This window comes from Parus major, chromosome 1A (genome assembly GCF_001522545.3).
Source record: "Parus major isolate Abel chromosome 1A, Parus_major1.1, whole genome shotgun sequence".
NCBI classification, from domain to species: domain Eukaryota; kingdom Metazoa; phylum Chordata; class Aves; order Passeriformes; family Paridae; genus Parus; species Parus major.
The window spans coordinates 27988534-28010749 of NC_031773.1; the positions used below are offsets into that span (position 1 = coordinate 27988534).

At 37.1% G+C, this 22216-nt stretch overlaps 1 protein-coding gene across 3 annotated transcripts in view; it reads right to left on the reverse strand.

Annotated features, from left to right (window-relative positions):
* Positions 1–430: 430 nt before the first annotated feature.
* ADAMTS20 (ADAM metallopeptidase with thrombospondin type 1 motif 20) overlaps positions 431–22216 on the reverse strand; it is an 84158-nt gene continuing 62372 nt past the window's right edge. For 2 of the 3 annotated variants that reach the window (XM_015629200.1, XM_015629201.2), the window contains 11 exons: positions 12442–12609; positions 11055–11228; positions 8499–8669; positions 7652–7852; positions 7388–7517; positions 7139–7233; positions 6946–7040; positions 6374–6507; positions 5491–5582; positions 2777–2881; positions 431–2166 (listed from right to left, as the gene is read on the reverse strand). In XM_015629200.1, coding sequence (XP_015484686.1) covers positions 2077–2166; positions 2777–2881; positions 5491–5582; positions 6374–6507; positions 6946–7040; positions 7139–7233; positions 7388–7517; positions 7652–7852; positions 8499–8669; positions 11055–11228; positions 12442–12609 — 1455 coding nt within the window. In that variant the 3' untranslated portion in view covers positions 431–2076. Of the gene's footprint in view, positions 2167–2776; positions 2882–5490; positions 5583–6373; positions 6508–6945; positions 7041–7138; positions 7234–7387; positions 7518–7651; positions 7853–8498; positions 8670–11054; positions 11229–12441; positions 12610–22216 lie in introns of those variants that run through there. The other variant, XM_015629202.2, reaches the window with a different exon arrangement.

Here is a 22216-nt window from a genome sequence, read left to right on the forward strand (position 1 = left end):
AACACTTTGTAGCCTTTAAATGAGCTGAAAAGAAAAAAGTTCTCTTGAGGATAGAGGTGAACTGCAGCTGCCCTTCTGCCAAAGCAGCAGGCAAGGAACCATGCTATAAAAGCTTGAGTTAGCACAAAGGGAAGAAAATTATTTCAGATTTCTACATTATTTCAGTTAACAATTTACAGGGCAACCCCCCCAGAAAATATAACTAAATCTGGGAGGATAATTGGAAAGAGCAGACATGGAGTTCTTCCCTCTGAAGCAGGATTTGCTTCTATGAAAATTATTCCTGGAACTACAACCTCCAGTTATGCCAGTACAAGTCAATGTACACCACTGTAAAGAAGAATGTAATTATTCTGTGCATAAAGAACCTGAAATGCTTTTCCAACATTTTGTACTTAGAGTACAATACCAAAAAGAATCCAAACAGAAGTACCCTGGTACCATTCACACAAGCATATTTATTTTATAAATATTTTATAAATTACAAGATTTTAATTGCAAATGTAAACACTTCTAGGAAAATAATGTTTTATAGTCTTATTAATGTTTACAACTATTATAAGGCACATAGTGCAAAAATACATTTCTGATGCAGAGATCACAAAATAATTACCTACATGTGTTATCTTAAAAGAAGCTGCATACACTTCTGTGGTACAGTATTGTTTTCAATTAATACATATTGCTAATTCATGGCTAACTCACTGTGGGTAAAAATATGATATATTGATCCACCAATTGTATTGGCATGCAAAATAAATATTTGGTTTACAAAATGTGTATGGTCAGAAAAAGCAGGTATAGTTATCTGGTAAATTAGGTACAATAATATACATTATTATGCAGATAGAAAATTTTATTCTGAATACCTGAGAGATGGTCCTAAAACACATTATCTGTATATGCATATATTTCTACATTTCTTCTGGACTGTAAAGTAATACAAACCCACATATCAAAGAGCTAGATAATTGTTTAAACCTAAAACTCTTTAAACTCTATTTAAACTCTTGTTTAAATAGCAGAAGCTAGAACTGTATTTACAAACATTGAAAAATCTAATTGAGTCAAAGATGGACACCAAAACCACTGTGGGGATTGATGCTGCCTCTGTCAAGATTTTTCACTGAGGTTATTGAAAATTATGATGAATCAGACTTTGAAGGGCACACTCTACAGCCTTTACTAATGTGCCATTGGCCAAGGTATAGGAGTAAGGTGGATACGGAAAGTGTTTAAGCAAATATATATTTGTGCAATTATACACAAATCCAATGGTAAACAGAATACACTGCTTTCACAGTATACTTGGATGAGAGGTGAGGATTTAAAGTCAGGTTTTGAAGCATTTTGTTTCCTTATTTTCTTTTCCTGTAACCACAGCAAACCTAAGACCTGATGTTTAATGTGCTACAGAGACTACAGAGGCAAAACCACACTTCTCAGCACTACTGCTAGGATTTGAGCACCACGAAGAATATAATTAAAGGGATAGGGAAAAATGCTTTCACTGACAGAGAAACACACAGATCTATAAAACTATCTCAAGCATTTTGGCTATGTACTTTTCTGCTGTAAGTTATTGACAGATCATCCCTACAAGTTTGCACAAAATTGGAAGTACTTGAAATGACCTCTTCATATAACAGTAAAACTTTCCTCCCTATGCTTTAGCACAATCTATCAAAAAGATCAGTAGAATACAAATTTTACTGAATACTGCATAAAGATTTATACTGGTAAGTTCCAGATAAAAAATTAAAATTATGGTAAAATGTAGAATGTTACCCATGGAAGTAATCCCAGTGTAATTTACCTGTTAGTATAGACTTTGAATAAATGCTTCTCCTTTAAAACCTGAAGGTTTCTGATAGTGATTTATGCATTTGCTTGCCCACAAACAGATAATACAACCTTGAGTAAATCCTGAAGAAAGCAGGAGTTCTCATTAGTGAACATTACAGTAAATGAGCACTACAGACATAAAAAATATAAAATATACATACACAGAGCACCTACAATTTGAACCTAATTGGCAAATGTTCTTGCTTTGATGTTCTTAGTTCATCAGAGTTCTCACTGTATTTGAAGCTGGAGACCAATAATTGTGTTAGGGACACATTTTCCACAAAATCCTCCACATCTTCCAAATACTTTAGTACCATCCTGGGAATTAGACAAAGAGAAGAGTCAATCAAGAAAGCAAAAACACAGCTGTGCAAAAGGCTTCTCAAGGTTTGTACACAACAGACCTTTTGACAAATCATACCTAGAAACACTAAATCAAGAGACAGCAGTATTAGCAAAACAGGAACAGAGATCCTTTTATCACTACCACTCTACACCTTGTTCCCAGGCTTATCATCCGATGTTGTCTTAAACCATGCACACTTACTGTTCTTGCTTAACTGGTCTTTTGGTTTCCTATGCTAATAAAGCTGGGAGTAAGCACCAAAAAGGATCATCTTGAACCAAATGTGGAGGGTTGGGTGTTGTGTTTGGGGTTTTTTTAAAAGCATTTTCAAAGCTTCTAATAAACCAAATCAATACAACAATAACCTCTTCACATCAGTTAAGAGAAGGGTGGGCAGGGAGTGCTGATCTGAATTAGATACTGGACAGTGTGATTAGACATTGCTGAAGAAGACTTAAGTGGGTCAGAGACTTTGAATGCTATTTCTGATTCACAAAAATCACTGTAGCTTTCACTGCAGTCAACACTTGCACCTCTTGTCCAAGCCATAAGAGCAGGTAAAGGAAAACAGCGTTGACTCACATGGGATTTGTGTATGTCAGCAGTTGCATAGTTGCCCTGAGCAATCCACCTCACTGTACTGGATAATCTCAGACCTGTGCCAGACAAGTTAATGCTGAACTGTCCCTAGGGGGAAAAAAAAAGAAAAGAAAAAGAAAAAAAGGAAAATTCAGAGCTGAGTTCAAACCACTAACATATTTTACATTGGCATATTTGCACATGTCTCTTAGGATATGTCTAAACATTAAGTACTCAAAGGTGTGTCCAAAATATGGGCTGAATATGCTGCATTTTGCCCCATCTATGGATATTCACAACACAAAACCAAGTTATTCTGCAATAAGCACCAGCTGTGCATCAGCCGATCCGTAGCATCTGAGTGTGAAGATAAAACTAGCATCAGAAAACTGAAATTATTTTTGCCTTTATACAAATGAAATTTTAATTTACAAGAAGTACAGACTTGCAATAGGCAAGAATGAAGCTGGTTTTCTTGAAACACTATTTTTTTTTTAAGTTCCTGAATTTTTTGGAAATAACTTGATCAAAACATACTGCTGTCTGTAAAGAAAAATCACTTCTTAGACACACCTAATTTTGAAATGTTTGCACACTGTCTAAGCATCATCATCTTATCATGTTCCATTTCTTTTTCAGTATAACAACACAATTGAACAAGAACATAAGTGGATGTTAAAATAAATAACTATATTTTTAAGTGGAATATTTTGCAACACAAGCCATTCACAAAAAATATAGAAGCTATTGATTATAAAACGTTTGCCTACACAAATACAGATTCTGAAAACCAGCTTCAGTCAGTTCCTATGAGAATAGGGAATATATTAAAAGTAACAAATTGCACTACCAAACGAACTGAGATACAGAAAATTATTAAATTGCATTCACAGAGAAGCTCAATATGCTACAAAGTACTGACTCCACAAAGAGCCTAATGATAAGTTCAGGCAGCACTACAATCAGAAAACTGCACACCTCCACATTATTCACTAAAAGCCTGGATTTCTGTATTCAGACCTAGTAATTTTTTATTACAAATGGTAACTTCTGTGTTTTATTGCTTAATAATGTCATACATATATAAATATATATAGCTTTTATTATAATGATTCACATAAATTCTTTTGCAAAAATTCAGTTATATTGCTCATATTTCTTTTGAGAGCACCTATATGTAAAGTTGCTGTGCTTATAGCAGTCATGTAACTCAGGATGATCTAATAAAAACTCATATGGATAGGGTAGGTTGTTCTTCAAGTATCCACAAAGCGGAAGACTTGCAGTTAATGAAGGAGGAAATTCATACAAATGGTGTGGAATGATTTCCACAATTAACAGTCCCAGAGTATCTCTCACAGTGATATCATTTTGCAAAAATAAAGGAGAAATGCTATTGCAATCACAATGACAGCTCAAGAGCTGTCTGAGGTATCATACAGCATATGCAAAGCCAGATTTCAAGGACTAAAAGCACAGGAATGAGAGCTTTTTGACTGTTAACTCCAGTCAGAACTTATAGATGGAAATGTGTCAGTGCCAAGCCATGTAAGCAGAATCACCTCCCAACAGAAGCTACACAGGGCAAACAGGTTTGTATCGTACTGCACCCGCAGGATTTGCAGGTTGAAGGCATCCAATACTGTAATGAACTTCAACAGTTTCCTTGTCAGGGGCTTAAGTCTGCCAAACCTAGGCACTTCATTTGTACATAAATTGCACAGAAATTGTCTCTAGCTGCCCTTGGCTGTGTCCACCTACACAGCTGATCTTAACCAGGAGAGATAGACAACAGGGATTCACAACCAAGCAAGTGTGAGCCAGTCAGTCTTAACTGCTTGATAATCAGTGGAAAGAAATTCACTTCCAGAGGACAGCTGACCTCATCCTAAATTGTCTAATAGAGTAAGATAAGCTGAAGTGTTTTCTAAGGAATCCTGTTCCTGCCAATGGGCTCCAAAGGTTGGCTAGCTCAGACTAGGCTATGTCTGCATCATCAAGGACAGTGCAGTGTAAGCAGACCTGTAATGTAAAAATGGCCCAGACAGCCCAATGTCTGTAGACAGTGCACAAATCAGGGATTTATTTGGGACTAAGTCTCCCCTAGTCCCATGGACTGAATCCTCAATAGCATTCGAGTGTATTAAGATCCTTCTTCTGAAGCTCATTTTTGGCTTTAGTTTCATCCAGAAAGGATCCTGTCCATGTCTGGATGTCAAACCTACTCTGTGTAGAACACTAATCTAGACACAATAGTGCATATAGAAATTTTAAAGTAAACTGCTAAAAAATATTGATTTCCTCTGGTAGTCTTCAAAGACATGAAGCATCAGGAGAGGAACAGAGAAAAGATAAGAAAAATTATGCAGGATTATAGTAAAGTCACTAGAGAACAAAGAATGAGAAAGCATTAGAGGAAACAAAGGGTACATCACATCCAGAGGGAGGAGGAGCAATACATGAAACACACAGAAAGCTGGATCCACATACATGGAGCCTACAGGGAATGGGTGTAGAAAACAATTTGAGGGAGAAACCATGACAGGGGGGATGGTGGAATGGGAGAGAAGAGAGTAAGAAAAAAAATACTTATTAATGTTATACACTGACCTCACAGAATAGGAGATTGGTTTAGAGCCTTACACATATAAGCAAGTCACACATATTATTTTCCCCTCTTATGTAAACATTTAAAGGGAGTAAGAAATCATAAATACCTGTGGACATCTGGCTGCACTGTAGCAATCTCCAGCTGTAGCAAATGGTACTGCTCTCCCAAGTATAGTCTGAGCAAAAAGAAAATCTGTGGCTACAAAACAGAAAATTATTCAACACAAACTGGTGCATTTGAAGTTCAGGGGGAAACAGTGAAAAGTGTGAACGTGGGTATTTTATCATTTGCTTTGGGTGGGGATTTTTGTTTATTGTTTGTTTGGAAGAGATGTTGTGTGTTTTGACTTGAGAAACAATGGTTTGAATTTTGGTTATTGCACCACTAGTCCAACCTACAAGTCCAGATTTCTCTCTGAGATATGAGTGGGAAGGAGTGATAGGAGGAAGATGGATGTGCACCTGGACACTGCACCAAGTGAGATGGTTGTGGGCCAACTGCCAGCTTCAGGCAGGGGCTTAAAACACTGCAAGATTCCCTGTCCATTGATTTCGTATTTGTAAAGGTCTGAGAAGGGACTAAGCAGAACATAAAAACAAAGACTTTCACAAGAAAAATAAGCTGTGGACTAAAATAAAATTAGATAATGGGAACAAAACCTTAGAAAATGAAGGTGGCTCACGTACAAAATATGAATCTGTGAAATTCATGCTACTTGACCACTTGGGACAAATTAACAAGGCACAAGGTAAGTAGTGGTGGTTGTTTTGGTTGTTTTTTTAGAGTTTTTTTTGGGGGGGTGTTTTTGGTTTTGTTTGTTTTTCCCTTTGAAATTGAAATTGAATTCTTAAATTAAATAAGAATTTTGTTTGCCCCAAGATGGCACAGCTGGATCTGTAAGTGGGTCAAAACAGTAATTTGGTAATTGTGAATTGTGAATACAATTTCAATACAATGATCAATTTGGCTAAAACTAACAAAATGCTTACTTTTAATTTGCATAGAAGCTACATCAAATCTTATTTTGCTAAAAACCGTGAAGCCAGCTGCAAGGTAATCATTTCGACAGGCACAGTCTTGCCTTCTGCTTCCATTGAAAGGACATTCATATGGATTCTGCAACCTAAAGAACAGCAAATATTTATTTTTACTTTTGATATTTTTCCTTAACATAATATCACAGTGAAAAATAAGTGTATTGCTCTATGCCAATAGTGCATTTATTAATTTATATATATTAATTTATTATTTAATAAAAAAATTAAACAATATTTACTGAACAAGAAGCACAGTTTTTAATCTTGTCTCAACTGAAACACTAATGTGGATCAACTGAAGTCACAACAGAAAAAAATGATAATTATTTAGTACAACTAACATAATTTCAGATTGGAAGAATCTACATTTCTGTATGCGTGCTCATATGCCTGGATTTAAAACAGAAAATCAAGCAAAAAAAAAAAATCCCACTCATATTTCTCACAAAAAGTAGGCATTATTTTATTCTTTTATTTTTGAAGGAATAAATGCACTTCACAAAGTTACAAAACCACTTCTGTACCTGTATCCATATACTTCAGAAAAGTTTTCTGCTTCACCTTTTACCAATGTCAAATATTCTTTGGGATTCTCTAAGTGCATGCCTGAACAATAAATCTGGGAGAGAAAATGCAACCCTTTAGCAAAATCTTTATTAGAAAAGTGTTTCTTCATAAAAATATGGACTCATAAAAACTCATAAATATTAGCAGTACCTTTATCATCCTTCCCTTAATGTTAAGTGGGTATTCACCATCCTTTCGAATCCCTTTTTTAATCTGCATATCTTTGCAGGTGGTAAGAATTTCACCTTCAAAATGAATGATTAAATGATATTAATATTTCAGGAATAGAGCTTAGTTTTAGGACTTAATTTTGCATAATTGCACTCCAAATATATTTATAGCTTTAATATAAGTAACCTGGGAAAACATTAACTGCATCAAATCACAGCTATCACTTACATTCTTTCTGGTGGCAGATCTTTCTGGCATCTGGTTTTAAACGTGGCAGGCACAAGTCACTAGATAAACCATTTTCAGTCATACACTCTACTGTCCTCTGCTTTATCCCCACTCCACAAGATGCTGAGCACTAGACATAGATAGCCATTAAGACTTAGTTTAGAAAGAAGCAAGTAATGAACATCATTATGTCAGCAAGTTATTCTTGGCATTTATTCATGTTAGAGGAAGCTATAAAAAACGAGCTTGAACATCTGTACTCACTTTGGTCCACTTCCCCACTGTCCACGTAGCTGCCTGTGAACATCCTTTGACATTACATTTATAGATGTATGGGGATGGCTCTACCGGGCACTCTCGGTACGCTACAGTCCGAAGGCCATGCACGTGCCGCCTTTGAACAGAACGGATTCCAACACAGTACGTGATCCTCTGCTGGTAACCAAGCCCACAGCTTCCTGAGCACTAAAATAAATCCCCAAGCACAGACATTATTTCTGTGACATTTTTTGTGACATTTCTGCAGAATTGCATTACAGGTAAGTCATCTCTGATCCTTGCTCTGACAAAAGCCTGTCGTTGGAGGTGTGCCACCTTGGGCTAGAACATCAGCGCACTGAAGTAAAGGTCTGCAACAGCTCCATGTGCAAGGAGCCACAAAAGCCCCATGGTGCCTTTTTCTCAGAGGTTCCAGAGTCATTCCCTCTCAGCTGTGATATGTGCACAGACATGCACACACAGGCAGGGCAGACGTACAAGGGAAACAAAGCATTGATCAACCACTTCACTGAAATCACAGAAAAGCTTTTTGGCTACTTCAGCAAGGTCAGCTTGCAAGAGAGTTTCCTGGAAACCAGTGAAGGAATCCTGCTGCAGGGGCAACTCTCCTCTAGGTGGTGATGGTAGGGGCAGTTAAGGGAGGACTCCTAACAGCCTCAACAATAAATCATGGCTGACTTGAAAGGTCAGTGTGGAGAAAGTTTAGACAGCCATGTTCAAATGCAAATATACTTCTTTTTTTTCTCTGTGCATGTAACCTACTTTTACAGCAATATAACATTCTTAAATGTAAAGATATATAAAAGATGTGTGAGCAGTACAATTAGAGTACCTGTGACAGCTCTCCTGTGAGCACAACATATTTAGAGGGAGATAAGCTGCAAGTTTTTGATGATGGAGGCTTTGTGGTAGGATCACAGAAGCTTTCATCCACTTGGAGCTGGTTCTCATTCACACATTTAACTTTCCGGTGTATTTCCTTTCTTCTAGATGATGCTGAGCACTAAAAGTGAGAAAATCAACCACAGTTTAGCTAGACATTTACAGAATGAAGTTACTTACTGACTGCCACACACCAACAAAACCCAGACAGCAGTACCTTTTTACATCTGTTAACAATGTCTAAATAATTCACTGAATTAGTCTTTTAATCTGTTTTCAAAGTTCAGGTACTTCTAATCAGCTGAAAAAAACCAATACCATATAATAACAATGACACTGTTGGGTGAGACAGAGGAGAAAATGAAAATTTCAAGCCACGATGATAGGTTGAGTGTAAAAGCCCTTCCATATGAAAAGGAAAGAAACAGAAAAGGATTTCAGTGACATATGAAAGGAGTAAGTTGGTCCTGAAAACAAAATGAGGGAGAGGGAGAGGGAGAGGGAGAGGGAGAGGGAGAGGGAGAGGGGGAGAGAGAGGGAGAGGGAGAGAGAGAACAAACTGCCTATTAATCAAGCCAGTGCCAGTGCCAGCTTTGAGCAGCAGCAGTTGTTGAGCCTGTGCCTTTTTCCTGAAGGTCCTCAGAGGTCTCCCTATGGCAAGCTAGTGGAATGATGAGCCATCACTTCTGCCAGGACAGGATAAGAACCTTGCTTCCACCAGAACCCAGACAACTGGAGCTACAGGCTAAGTAATATCTACCAACAGCACATCCCCAGATATGGGTACCTGTCCTAAGGTGACTTTCAATGGCATGGAGTAGCTCAGAATATTAGGCATATAAATAATCCAGTCACAAGGTAATGGGGACAGGCAGAAGATTTCTTTTCATGATGGAAACTTTATGTCTTAACCTTAAGGCCTTCTTCTCCTTAGGATAAAAATTGCTTCACCCAGTCTACTGGCTGCAAACTGGAGCAATGTTAGATCTGGATATATTTCTGCTGTGCTGTGACTGGTGAAGTGAGGAAATGACACACAAGCACCCAGAGCCAAGACAGCTGGGCAAAACATTAAAAGTTTGGTGGAGGACATCCTGCACCAGGAGTGACATGCAGATTGATAAGCATTTGACCTATTAACACAACATGTACAGGGCTGTGTATGAATGTGGTGAGAGAAGGGAACAGAACACAGGAACTTCAAGAAAACAGCAATATACATGTGGAAGAAGTTATGAAATAGCTGGAGAATGTACTGAAACACAGTATGTTTGTAGTGGAGAGTTCCAAACACCCAGCTGAAATACACCAATGTTTGCTGGCAAAGGAAAATTCACACTCATTCCTTGAAAGTGTTTATTTGTGCTAAAAGTGCATTCCAAACCACTTCCACTTATTCCTGATTTTGACAGCTACATATGAGAACAGAACACTTGAAAGAAACATGTATTTGTCAGCTTCCCCTCAATATAGCTTAACAAAGGAATATACGTGTTTGAACTGCATTAATATAATCTAGGTTTTGCTGAGCACCAGCCAATGTTTTACATATTAACAGCTGTCACTTCTGTAGCACTGTGTCCCTGAGACTTTAGTCTTCATGTTTAAAGGGGCTTGTCCTAGAAAATTTAGCATGGCAGATTATTAATATGACACAAAGGCACAAAATGTTTTTTTGTTTAATGTTAAAGCCTCTTCTGAACATCATTTCAGGTATTACACATAATTTTTGTTTTTTCCCCATCTTTATATGTTTGCATGTTTGCAAAAATAACAAAAGTTATTAGATTTTTAGCATGTAGAAAACAGTAGTTACACCTTCAGAAATGACAGCTCTCTCCTGAAGGCATGTGTAGATTTTCTAAAATATAAAAAAGCATGTTTGGTAAAAGAATGTTGCATTTTATTTTCTTATCTTGGTTCCTCTTTGGTAGGAGAATTATGATATTTATTTTGCTTCTTTTCTTTAACAAGAAAAAATGCTTCAAGTTTTCAAGATGTTTTAAATCTTCCATACAGAAATAAATACTGTTGTCCAAAGATTTTACCTTCAAGGTGTTTAATTCCACATGACATTTCTTCTGCATTTCTGTTCTTAAAAATTTTAGCTGCTTTTTAAAAAGATATTTCATAATAAGGATTTATTAAACATCTATGTCTATCTATCTATTAAACACTATGTAGAGAAGTATGTAGAGACAGTCTTATCAACAAGTACCTGCTCAGAACTCTACCAGAGCTTTTGTCTACAACAATAGACAAACAAATCATATAGAGATTATAAAAAGAGAGTATAAATAAAGTCTTTGACATTTTTTGTCACTTTTTAAGTTCTGCAAGCTTGACCTTCAACATTTGCAGCATGGTCATTTGTTATTCTGCAGCTACTAGAAATGCATCCAAATGTAGGGGGAGGAAAAAAATGGGAAAAAAGAACAGAAACCCAAACTTATGATGCCATATTACATAACTCAATTAAGTCATACAAGTTAGAAACCTTACTTACATTTTGCCATTGGTGTGCCAGCCAGTGGTACGGGAGGCAGGCGGGCAGGCGGCAGTGCCTGGCGCTGGCGGGGCGCAGGTCAGGGCTGCACATCGCGTCACTCACCCGCCCCGCGCCTCTCACCTGACAGGAGATGTCCCTTTGCTGAATCCCCACTCCACACGATACAGAACACTAAAATTGATCAAAATTAGTTGTGCCACTGTGAAATGAGACAGCCCCCAGAAGGGAGTACAGTTGTCATTAGAAGTTCTTAGGATATTATTTAAAATATACTCCCCAGCCCTTGTGATACGAGTACAATACCTGAAGAAATTTATGTTGAAAATGCAAAACTACAATGAAAACATTTTAAAAATACAGAAAATAATTGCATCTGAGGTACCTAACTGAGCTCTCTGCCTGCTTTAATTCATGATAGGGGCAAGCACTATAGGCATATATAAAGCAAAAGTTTACATTTTTGCAAGATCAACAGTTAAAGGTCTGAGTTTACATCTTGTCTTTATTTAGAGACTGACAGTCTTGTCTGCTGTTTTAAAATGCAAATACTATAATAAAAGAGAAAACGATTTCAGTGTTTCAGGTTAGAAAATCTTGCAAACAGTGTAATATTCTGAGGACACTAATTTTGCAGGTAGTACTATGAATTTTGAACCCTGAAGAGCTGAAATGTCAAATGCCTTTTTTTCCCTTTCCCTGGCCAAAGGAATTTCACTATACCACTAATGCCTGCTGAGATAAACAGCCCCCTTTTAGCCTAGGCAGAAGCAAAATTATGTCCCAAAGCCTAAAGTTCATATTGTTCTATATGAACATAAAGTTCATATTGTTCTATTAAGTCTGGCCAAAATGTGGAGCGTTACTGTGTCTTTACCAATGTGGGGAATTGTGTGTTGAGTGAGTGAAATGCAAAATACTGCAATATGCTCAGTTACACACAATTTTACCACAAGATGAGATGTTTTGTAAGACCAAACCAGGAAAAAGGCCAGTATTTGTGCCCACAAGCTCTTTTTCTTGTCCTTTTCCCACAAACCTGGTTCCATTTCACTATTTAAACTAAGACAGCAAATAGAGATACTACTGAATTCATTGCAGAAGGTAAGTAAACTTTAAAAATTTACAGTTAATTTACAAGGTAAGATGAGGAAACTCCTAAGTAGCTACTCTGTACAAAATTCAGATTAGCAAATAATTTCAGTTTTCACAGACATTTATTTTTCATTAGTTTTCAAAGAAAGAAAAAGAACATACAATGAAGTACTTGCTAATTTGTAAACTTCATTGTGATGCGTGTACTGACAATCATTCCCACTGAAGCAGTGAGTCATGAATATGATCTTTTATTTTCATGGAGAACATAATTATGTAAGCTTTTACATACCTCTTTCCATGTGCTGGTCTTCCAAGAAGGACATCTTCCAGCTCTACATATTTTGTATGTTCGTGGTTTTTTCAAATGTTTGCAGTTGTCTTCTTCTATTTTCGCTTGGAAGCTGTTAATACAATGCACATCACGAAACTTCAAACCTTTTCCACAGGAAACAGAACACTGAAAAGAGAAGTGTTATTTCACTACTTGGCTAAAAATCTCAGAGCAATAAGAAAACCAGAAGAAGCTGTGGTCTTGCCCAAAATGGACTCAGCCATTATAGGAGTTTCTGTATTACGACAGAACATCTGCTGTACGTGTCCGAAGATTCTCTGTAAGCTGTCTCCTACTCAGCATTACTGATCAGGTGCCAAGTATCTCTCACATCTTGTTCATTCATTGATGTCATCATTGAGAAATATCTGCACTCAGCATCCATATCCATGCAGGAGACAGCTTGATACTATGATCTCACCAGAACATGCTCTAACAGCTGCCTGTTTCCAGCACTGCTGTTTTCATGTAGGCATGACAAGCACCAAAGAAAGTAAAATGTAGAGTCACGGCTATATGTGTTTCTAGCCAGTTGGCTATGAAGTCCTGCTCGCTTGGCAACTCCCCTCCATGAGCTTTGGGTATTTTATGGTATGTGGCAAAGAGGCAAGAGAAGAGGTATGAAGTAGACACCACCAGTTAAAGTGCAGTCCTTGAAGGCGTGGACTTGCCCCACCACCCCAGTATCCCATTTTCTCCAGAAAGTTGCTACAATATACACAGCTGGTTCTAGGACCTGCCTTCCTCCCTCCAGTATCAAACTGAAGGAGATGCAGGTTTGTTCTGTGAAACCCACTCTGGCAGTGTGCCCTAGCCAAGACTACAGCGTTCCCAATGGATCAGGCTCTTCTGGAGAAATGGCCATTCCTCTGCTAAATTGCTGGACTGTGTCAGACTTCAGTGAGGTTCAATTTTAATTCATCACATCAGGGATGTCCTGTACACCTACAGAGTAGGGCTACAGGACATAGGGAGCTTTCAGTCAGAAAAGTCAAACATCTGAATTTCTTCCACATTTGATGACTACTCAGCTGATTTCTCTTGAACAATAAACAATGTGAATATAAGTATTTTAGTATTTTCTTCTTAAATATCGGAATGAATCTTATTTTACTTAATCCTATAGAAAATTTAGATCAATGAAGACAATTATTTTCTGTCTGGAAAGAGAACATGCTTAATTTGTTCTAGGATTTCATCCATCCTTTATTTAACATTTGAAAAAGCACTTCCTATGGGAAGATAATTAATTCCGGCAGAAAAATAATAGTCCAATAAAAATTGAATTTTTTAGTGGATGAAAAAAAATTTAAACATAGTTTCCTCAAAAGCAATGAAGACATTTCTCCTCCCTTTATGTTACATCATCATCATCTATATCATTAGCATTACACGCTAACTTAAAAAAAAAAAAAGCATTTTTGAATACATATGTCTTCAATTTTCAGGAAATTAAGTTCAGGTCATTCAGCTTTCAGTATAAAACCTGGTAAATATTTGCCTGAGAACAACAGCTGAATAAAAGTTTTTAAAATAGAGAACAAGCAGCTGTAATAAATTAATCTGCTAGGTAAGGAACATTTTTGTTTAACATTTTTTAAACAGAATCTCTCAGCTTACTCAGTTGTCCTCAATAGCACACGGATTTCTATGTCTTTAAACATTTATATGTATAATCTTAAAGGTTTCATTGAAACTCCCACTGTGTTTAAAATTAAATCTTTGAAGAATGAAGCAATGCAGTTATCACACAATACAATGGATGGCATATTGCTCTTATGTAACTATATTTACAAAAAAGATAAGTGCACTGATTTGGCCACAGTTTGCCTTTTACATGTCTACACCAAAATCTCCATAAAAAGAATGCTTGTGTCTAAATTAAAATATTTTGCTCTCAGCAAAACCTTTCAATTTATCTTCTTAAGATAACGTTCTTGTAGTTTTACAGTTCATGTTTTATTAATCTGGAAAATACTTTAAGACAGGAAAATAACAAAAGATATCTGAAATTTTAATATATGACTAATGTAGGTCAGAAAACTTAAAATGCTCAAATCATATCATTATAAAACCCTTTCAGAAAACTTAACTCTGAATTCAGAAGATTTATTTATCAAAGCAAGCATGATAACTTGTATGCATAATAACTAAAACACTGCTACTATCTGATAATTGACTCTGCCTTCCCTTAAAGCTTTTTTTTTCAAGAATCTCAGACAAACTATAGACATAAAGGACCCCTAAACTCTAAAGGTTCTTCCCTTTAATTCTTTAGTAGGAAGCAAAGTGCAGCACAGTTACTTAACCTCCTCCTATGATGTGTAGGAAAAATACTACATGTCCCTCCTTCCTCAATGGCCTCCTCTGCAGAATAAATCAGGCAATAATACAGGAATTAAGAGAGGGAGTTCAGAAAAGAAAATACCAGTTTAGACATTAAAAATAACAGAGGCTTTATGAACAGTTATTTCTAATATTTGACTCAAATCTGTTTAGCTCTGATGATAAATAGTAGTTGAAACCCAGGTATCTTAATGTAAAAATGCAAAAACACAGACAAAAGATACCTAAAATCTGAAGGCAGAAATTACTTTCAAATATTTTAACAATGTTTGTATTTTTAAAAAAATAAAAATTATAGGGAATACAGTTTATCTTTTCAGTAATGTAACCTGTATAAGTCATCTAATTTATTTTTTCTCTGCTGTAAAAGATAATAAGTTACAAAATACTGACAACTCATACCATATAAATACCCACACTGCAATAACTTTTTCCAGGGAGATTTTCACTCCACATTAATTTAATGTTATGTTTAAAACTTAAAAAGACATGTTTGACATGTTGGGACTATATAAAAAAACATTAAATCCTTTAAAGTGTACAGAGACAGCATTTCTGCATATAGAGTTGCTATCCTATTTTTTCCCATATTCATCAAGATCTGACTCTTTCTTTAGATGTATCCAAATCTTCTGCTAAATGGACCTTACACTGAAATAAAGGACCATCGTTCTGCAAGAAGTGATTCACTTGTATGCTCTTAAGGGGTTCTACTGAAGAGCTTTTCACCTAGAGATTTTTTGTGGGGTTTTTGCTTGTTTTTGTTGTTGTTTTGTGTTTTTGTTGTTGTTTTTTTTTTACTTAATTCATGAAAGAACACTGATGTTTAATTCTTTATATTAATGTGGTTTTGCTCTGAAGGAATGAAACTCCTAATGCTTTTAAAAGCTAGAAAACAGATATTAAGCATCTGTAACAGATATTAAGCATATGCAAACTTCTTCTTAAATGTAATTGCCAAAACTTAAAAACAAATAAAGCACTAAACCAAGATGTGCCTCTAAGCAGCTTTGCTACAACCAAGTGCTTGGGGTACTGCATCTCTTGGAATTTCATGGAGCTGCTCCTGCCCACTTCAGAGTGGTTCCACAGTGCCAGATTCTTACATCTGCTGCAGTGACCATCCCCCACCAATCCCAGTGTGAGGAACAGAAACCTAAATATCTCTAAGGATGAGATCCTTTACAATTTCACTGGGATCTCAAGAAAATTTAGGCAACTGATTTGAGGATTGCTATTCTTAAAGCTTTGCAAGCATATCAGTTTCAGAAGCACCTAGATTGCCCTGAGCCACAGCCAAGGACCTTAAAAAAGTTCTCTTAAAAAGTGCTAACAGTCTAATTCTACACGCAGGCACAATCTTTTTAACAGACTGGCTGACTCAATGCTTTACAAACACATGAGGACAATTAACATCCTGAAAACAGATTTTCCCCTATTTCTAATAACAAATTAAAGAAAGAAATTGCTCTAAGCGTACAGAGTGCACAGCAGGTGAGTGAAGCATATTGCAAAACACAGCGACAGATGATATTTAGTACAACTGAAGAAAAATAAATGCTCCAATTTTATTTTATTTTTTTTAACACATGAAGAAGCTAATACATTTGCCATGGATGTAGAAGATCCAGGATCATCAATAGAAAGTTAGAGAGGATACATTATCCTGTAAGTACAGGATAATGTATTCTCCTGAAATTTGGTATATTCTGGCTTCATTCCTTAGGTAATATATAAAAAAATTCTTAAAAGCTTCCTCCCAAAGTGCTTTGGCATCATATGCAGGCAGGCTCAGCTGTGTTCTTTACCACATAGTGACCCACCTTCAACAAGAGAAGACTATTCCAGTCCAATACACTTCTCATGGGAGACTCCTGACAAGCATTCCATTACACAGAACAAATAGCAACAAAACACTGAATCACTCAAATGCTGACTAAAAATGTTTTATCAATATCAAGTGGGGGGTGACTTTACATTTCTGTAAGGACAGTGCATAGATCCTGCTCAGTTCCTTGAATGAAAATATATCCTGTGGAAGATATGAGTGGTATTTTGAAGTACCTAAAGGCATATAAATGCAGTTCACAGGGAAATGTCTTGCACTGATCTCTATCCCTACCAGTCAGTATTCTCTTTAGAGAGCTGCACCTAAGACACCTGGCTGCCTGGCTTTCCTTCAGCTCTGTAATGTCAGTAAGAAGTGTCAGATTCTCACAGGTGCAGGAGCAAAGCCTTGTTCTGTGCTCAGGAAGCCACCCCTGTCTGTGTGTATTGAGCCCACAGTGATGCACTTACAAGGCTCTTACAAGGCTGAACTTTACCCTCCACGAGCCTCTGTTCCTACTTGAAGCTCCTAACATGCTCTCACTGCTTGGTGCCCACTCTGCTGTGGTGGTGAACTTCCCAAGGCTTAACTCTCCTGGCCAGGGAAAGTACAACTGCAGTAATTCTGGCTGTTTGACCACTCTCCATTCAAACTTGAACGTGGTCCTTGACTTCTTGAGCGTGGTCCTCACAGCTCAGATTGTCTGTAATGTGGTTTCATTTGTATGGCATTCCACACAGTTGGAGGTATATGGAGAGAGAGCAGAATATTTTCCATATATTTTCTGAAGATTAACCATGTACGAAGAAACAATCCATAGGAATGTTAAATCTCAGAAGAAATATGAACACTTCCTCAAAAAAATGCAAATTGAAAAAAACCCATCCTGTTACCATTTTACACAGAAATTCTAGCACTTGTCTCAACATTGGATAAAGTAATATTTCCCATATGTCATGTTCTTTTAAAAACATAAATCTGCAGTAAAAAGCTGGATTTCATTACTATTGTTCAAAGTCATTCCATAATATTGGTAACTAGGATTCATCTGTTTGTGTTTTCTTCATAGCAATAAAGTTCTGTAGGGATCATCCTGACAAAACTCATGCTTTCTGTGGCACAGATGGACTCCCAGATATGCATGCCATCATCAATTTCTACCAAATTAGAGCTCTTTCTGCAGCAGACATGCAAATTCTTCAAGTTCAAGTTCAAAAAAGATTTTTGATTATTTTGCTATTATTATTTCATTGAAAAGTTGAAGACCTTGTATTATTTGGTATATTCTGTACCAAATTTCCTTAACCTTTTCTTTAAAGGAAGTACTTTGTGTGGTTTAGCTGATAGCCTAGTGGGCTTCTAGATACTGAAAAACAGAAAACATGTAATAATTTCTTTTTGTATTCATATTAGATATACAGACATTTAAAATATAAATGAATGACTAGAAGAGAATAGAAAGTAATGTTCTTCATAGTAGCTGGTGCGAGCTTTTGGATTTGTGACCAAAACTGTGTTGAAAACACATGGATATTTTATTTATTGCTGAACAGCGTCACACAGAATCAAAGACAGCGAGAAGGCTGGTGGTGCAAGAGTGGTTTTGAGGAGACACAGTCCATGCCAAATGATAGTCAGAAATAAAACTGTGGGGAAGAGGGAGAGGCATGTGGAGTGATGCCATTTGTCTTCCCAAAAAATGATCACGCATGATGTAGCCCTGCTTTTCTGGGGATGGCTGAACACCTGCCTGTCCATGGGAAGTGTGAATGAATCCCTTGATTTGCTTTGCTTGTTGGTGCAGTTTTTGCTTTATCTATGAAAATTACTTTCATAAACCCATGAGTTTTCCCAATCTATCCTTGCAATTCTCTCCCTCATCCCACCAAAGGGGAAGGAGGAAGTGGTTGTGTGGGGTTCAGTGCCTACTGGGGTTAAGCCACAACAGCAGCACTGAAAAACGATAAAACATATTACATATCTTAAAAGGTATTTTCTTCCTTTTTTGGGTCAGAAACTTCTATGACTGGTCATGAAATTCAGTTTAAAACAGGAGTAAACATGGTAGTTGCTTGGCAAACTACATTTTGATGCTCTCTAGTTAGCCCAAAAGCCTGTTCAGACTCAATATTCTGGAAGTAGAGTGGGATCACGACTGCTCAAGACATTAATGAAACAATACTTGGAGAACTGCGTAATTGAGAAATACCTTGAACTTTTCATTTTAGTATTAGAACTAGATCTTCTTGTGTCTGCATCCTCTGCTTGCTGCTTCTCCCCAGGGATTTTTATGCTGCATGAGCACAACATGCATTTTTCAGCTAAAAGCACTGTCATTTGTTCCTTTAAGTATGTTTATAACTGTTAAAAAAAACCCCCACAGACTCTAATTAGGTCCTACTGAATTCTTTGATTCAGTCAGTAATTCTTTGCTAAAACAAGTACAAACACTTCTGCCATGCACCCAGGAAGGACCAAGGATCAAATGTTCCATTACTCCTGAGAAAGAGTGTGTATGTATGATTTACTATTTTATCTAAGTTACACCCGTGTCAGCTACAGAAGTTACATTGAATACATTTTTAAGTTCTCTCTTTGAGCATGGCTTGATTTCAGTGTTATATCACATTCCTCTGATGTTCATAAATATCTCTATTTGATTAAATTCTCCTTCCATCTGCAGTCTGTAAGTCTGCTTTGGTGCTTTGACTGTGAATTTGCAGCTATAGAAATGGAAGATGACAAGGCTAAGAAGGATTTACAGACATCACCCAATCCATGATGCTGCTCAGTTTGAATCAGCTATACATGGACCTTTCCTGAGAGCAGTTTGTCAGTCTTGTCTTCAACGACAGGGATGCTACCCCCTCACTTGCATGAAGTTCATCTTTTGTTCTTTCCCAGGCATTAGGCAGAGAGAGGTCAAAAATGTGAATATTCTTCTTTACAGCTCTACAGTGAGACTTCACAGTACAAGTTGCCAGTTCTATGCCACAAAAAAGGCATAATTTTTACCTGCGGCAAGTACTATCACCTGAGAAATACAGATTTAGATTATCTGTCCAAGACTGAATTCTCAATGCACTTGTTAGAGCTGCCTGATAGTCCTTTCTGAAGCCTTGCTAAACCTGGATTGTGGTTCTACAATTGCCATTTCTCACCTTAATTATGATGAAAAAATTTTACAGACTCTGAAATTCACTTTTAATCCCAGATCCTTATCCATCCAATATAAGCAATATGTTGCTGTGAGCTGTCAGGGTATTTTTATGAGGTCATCTAACCTGGCCACTGTCCCCAGCCATACCTTTTCTGCCAGGACTGAGTACTGTATGCTCCATGAAAAAGCTGCTTCTTTTGGATTCCTTTTTAGATAATTTTGTTTCAACTTTCATTTTAAGGGTAATGAAAAACTCCTAAATAACCACTTTCCAAGTATGCTGAAGTATATCTAGCAGATGGACATAAATGAGAAGCTGCATACATCTACATACAAACATAGAAAAAGCAGGAATGATGGAGGAATAAAGAGGATTAAGGACAGATTTCAGGACTGATGTGGATAACAGGAAGGGAAAACTGCTACAAGGATATATCTGGCATCTACTAGGAATGTGCTATTCCCCTTAAACATAAAGACAGCCTGATTACAACAAACTCAGAACCATCAGCACATACATTGAAGGTAAAAGGATTTCATGTCTGAAGAAGCCACATGCTAAGAAACTTTAGATGACATTTTTTTAAGTTGACACCACATGGTCTGAATTCTTATGTCCAATGCAGCTGGCAGTATCCTTAATGCCAGAAAATGACAATCTGCCTGGATGTCAGATAACAACCATACTCTTTGCAGCTGGTGGAAAAAATCAAAACCAGAGCCCTTGAGATTCCACTAAAAGATCATCTACAGAATGTTTTTTATTTATTCCAGTTAGATTTGCGAGTAGGTCTTAGTTTGGTCTACCTTTCTGATATCTCAAATACTATCCATTTCTCCAAGTTCAGAACAAATAAAACAGATGACCAGGTCCTTCTTTGAAAGACCCATCCCATCTTTCCCCCTCAGGATGAGCACCACTACTCTGCCCATCACTGCCTAAAGCCTGACATCCTTTTTGAGGCCAGCTGCAGAGCATTTGAAAACCAGACCATGCTTGTGAGCAGAGCAATGAATTACTATGCTCAGCCCCCCACCTACCGTGATACTCAGGCTTCACTGTGCTGTGCATTCCTAGGCTGTCTACATCTCATAAATTAGCCTGAGCTTTTCCAGACAGCAAACTTCTCTTTGCTTTACCTACATGACTCACATAACACAATTAGATTTTCAAAAGAGCTTTTGGCTATTACATTAACACAAGAACAACGGATTATGGAGATGTTAATGTGGGTGGAAATTTAAAAATAATAATCCTATTTTCATGAGTTTTCATTCAACAGTGGTGACATGTATTTGCTATCTCATTTACCTTTTCCTTTATAGCTTCCATTTTCTCTCTCAATTACAGTAAAAATAGAATTGTCTAGTTATTTTTCCTGCCATAAGTGCTCTTGATTTGAGTCCTCTTTGGTTACCACCCGAGAATCAGGAATCCAAGAAGTATTTCTGCTTCCTCTCAGCAGCCATTTGGCAGGCTCAGCTACCTCATGTGCAGTCTTAAATTTGTCATTGAAGGTTCTGCATGAATCTCTGCTAGAAACTTCACCATCAGCCTTCATTCAAGCAACATTGAAACTGTCATCCATGACAGTATGTATTAAAACAATGAAAAGTATGATCAGCTTATTAATTGCTGGGAGTGAGAGAACAGATAAACTACTGTGTTCAGCCAGCATTTCTGCAGCGACTTATCTGGTATGTGTACCTTCTATCATCTTTCATTTGAATGATATCTACAACAGACAGATGACTGAGACAAATCACAACTAAAAATACAGAAACATTAGTAAATTGAAAAAACAAAACCAAAAAACCAACATCCCCAAAAAACAATTCGCCCTTACCTTTCCTTCTGAAATCAGTGAGCTAGACTCTCACTAGGTCTTTTTGGAAATCTAATCTACAAGTATAAATTTGTGTCAAATTTACAAAATTGCAGTTCTGCTCTGTGCCTTTGATACCTTCTGCAGGAGGTTCATATGGGCACTTTCACCATTACAGCATTGCAGATGTCAAGTTGCTGACTTGGCCAGACTTCAGCAAGATTCATCTTTCTGTACCCCAGCCATGTAGCACTAGTAACACTTTTAAGAAATTACATAAAAGCAGCAGCACTGGAGACAGTGAGTGAAGTGCAAGCATCAAGAAATGGAGACAGGAGATCTTCAGGAAATCCACCATGAGAAAAAGAAATTCAGGGGGTTCTCTGTGTTTCAAATAAATGGATTCAAATAAATTTCTGGAGACATTTTTCAAACAGTGGACAACAGAGGTATCTGTGTCCATCCAGCAGTTGTGTTCAAAAACCTCCATGAAAACCAAACAGCAACCCAAAATTAATCCATTTATTGCTTCCAAAAACTGGACAGAGGTTAACAAACACTATCACAGGCAGG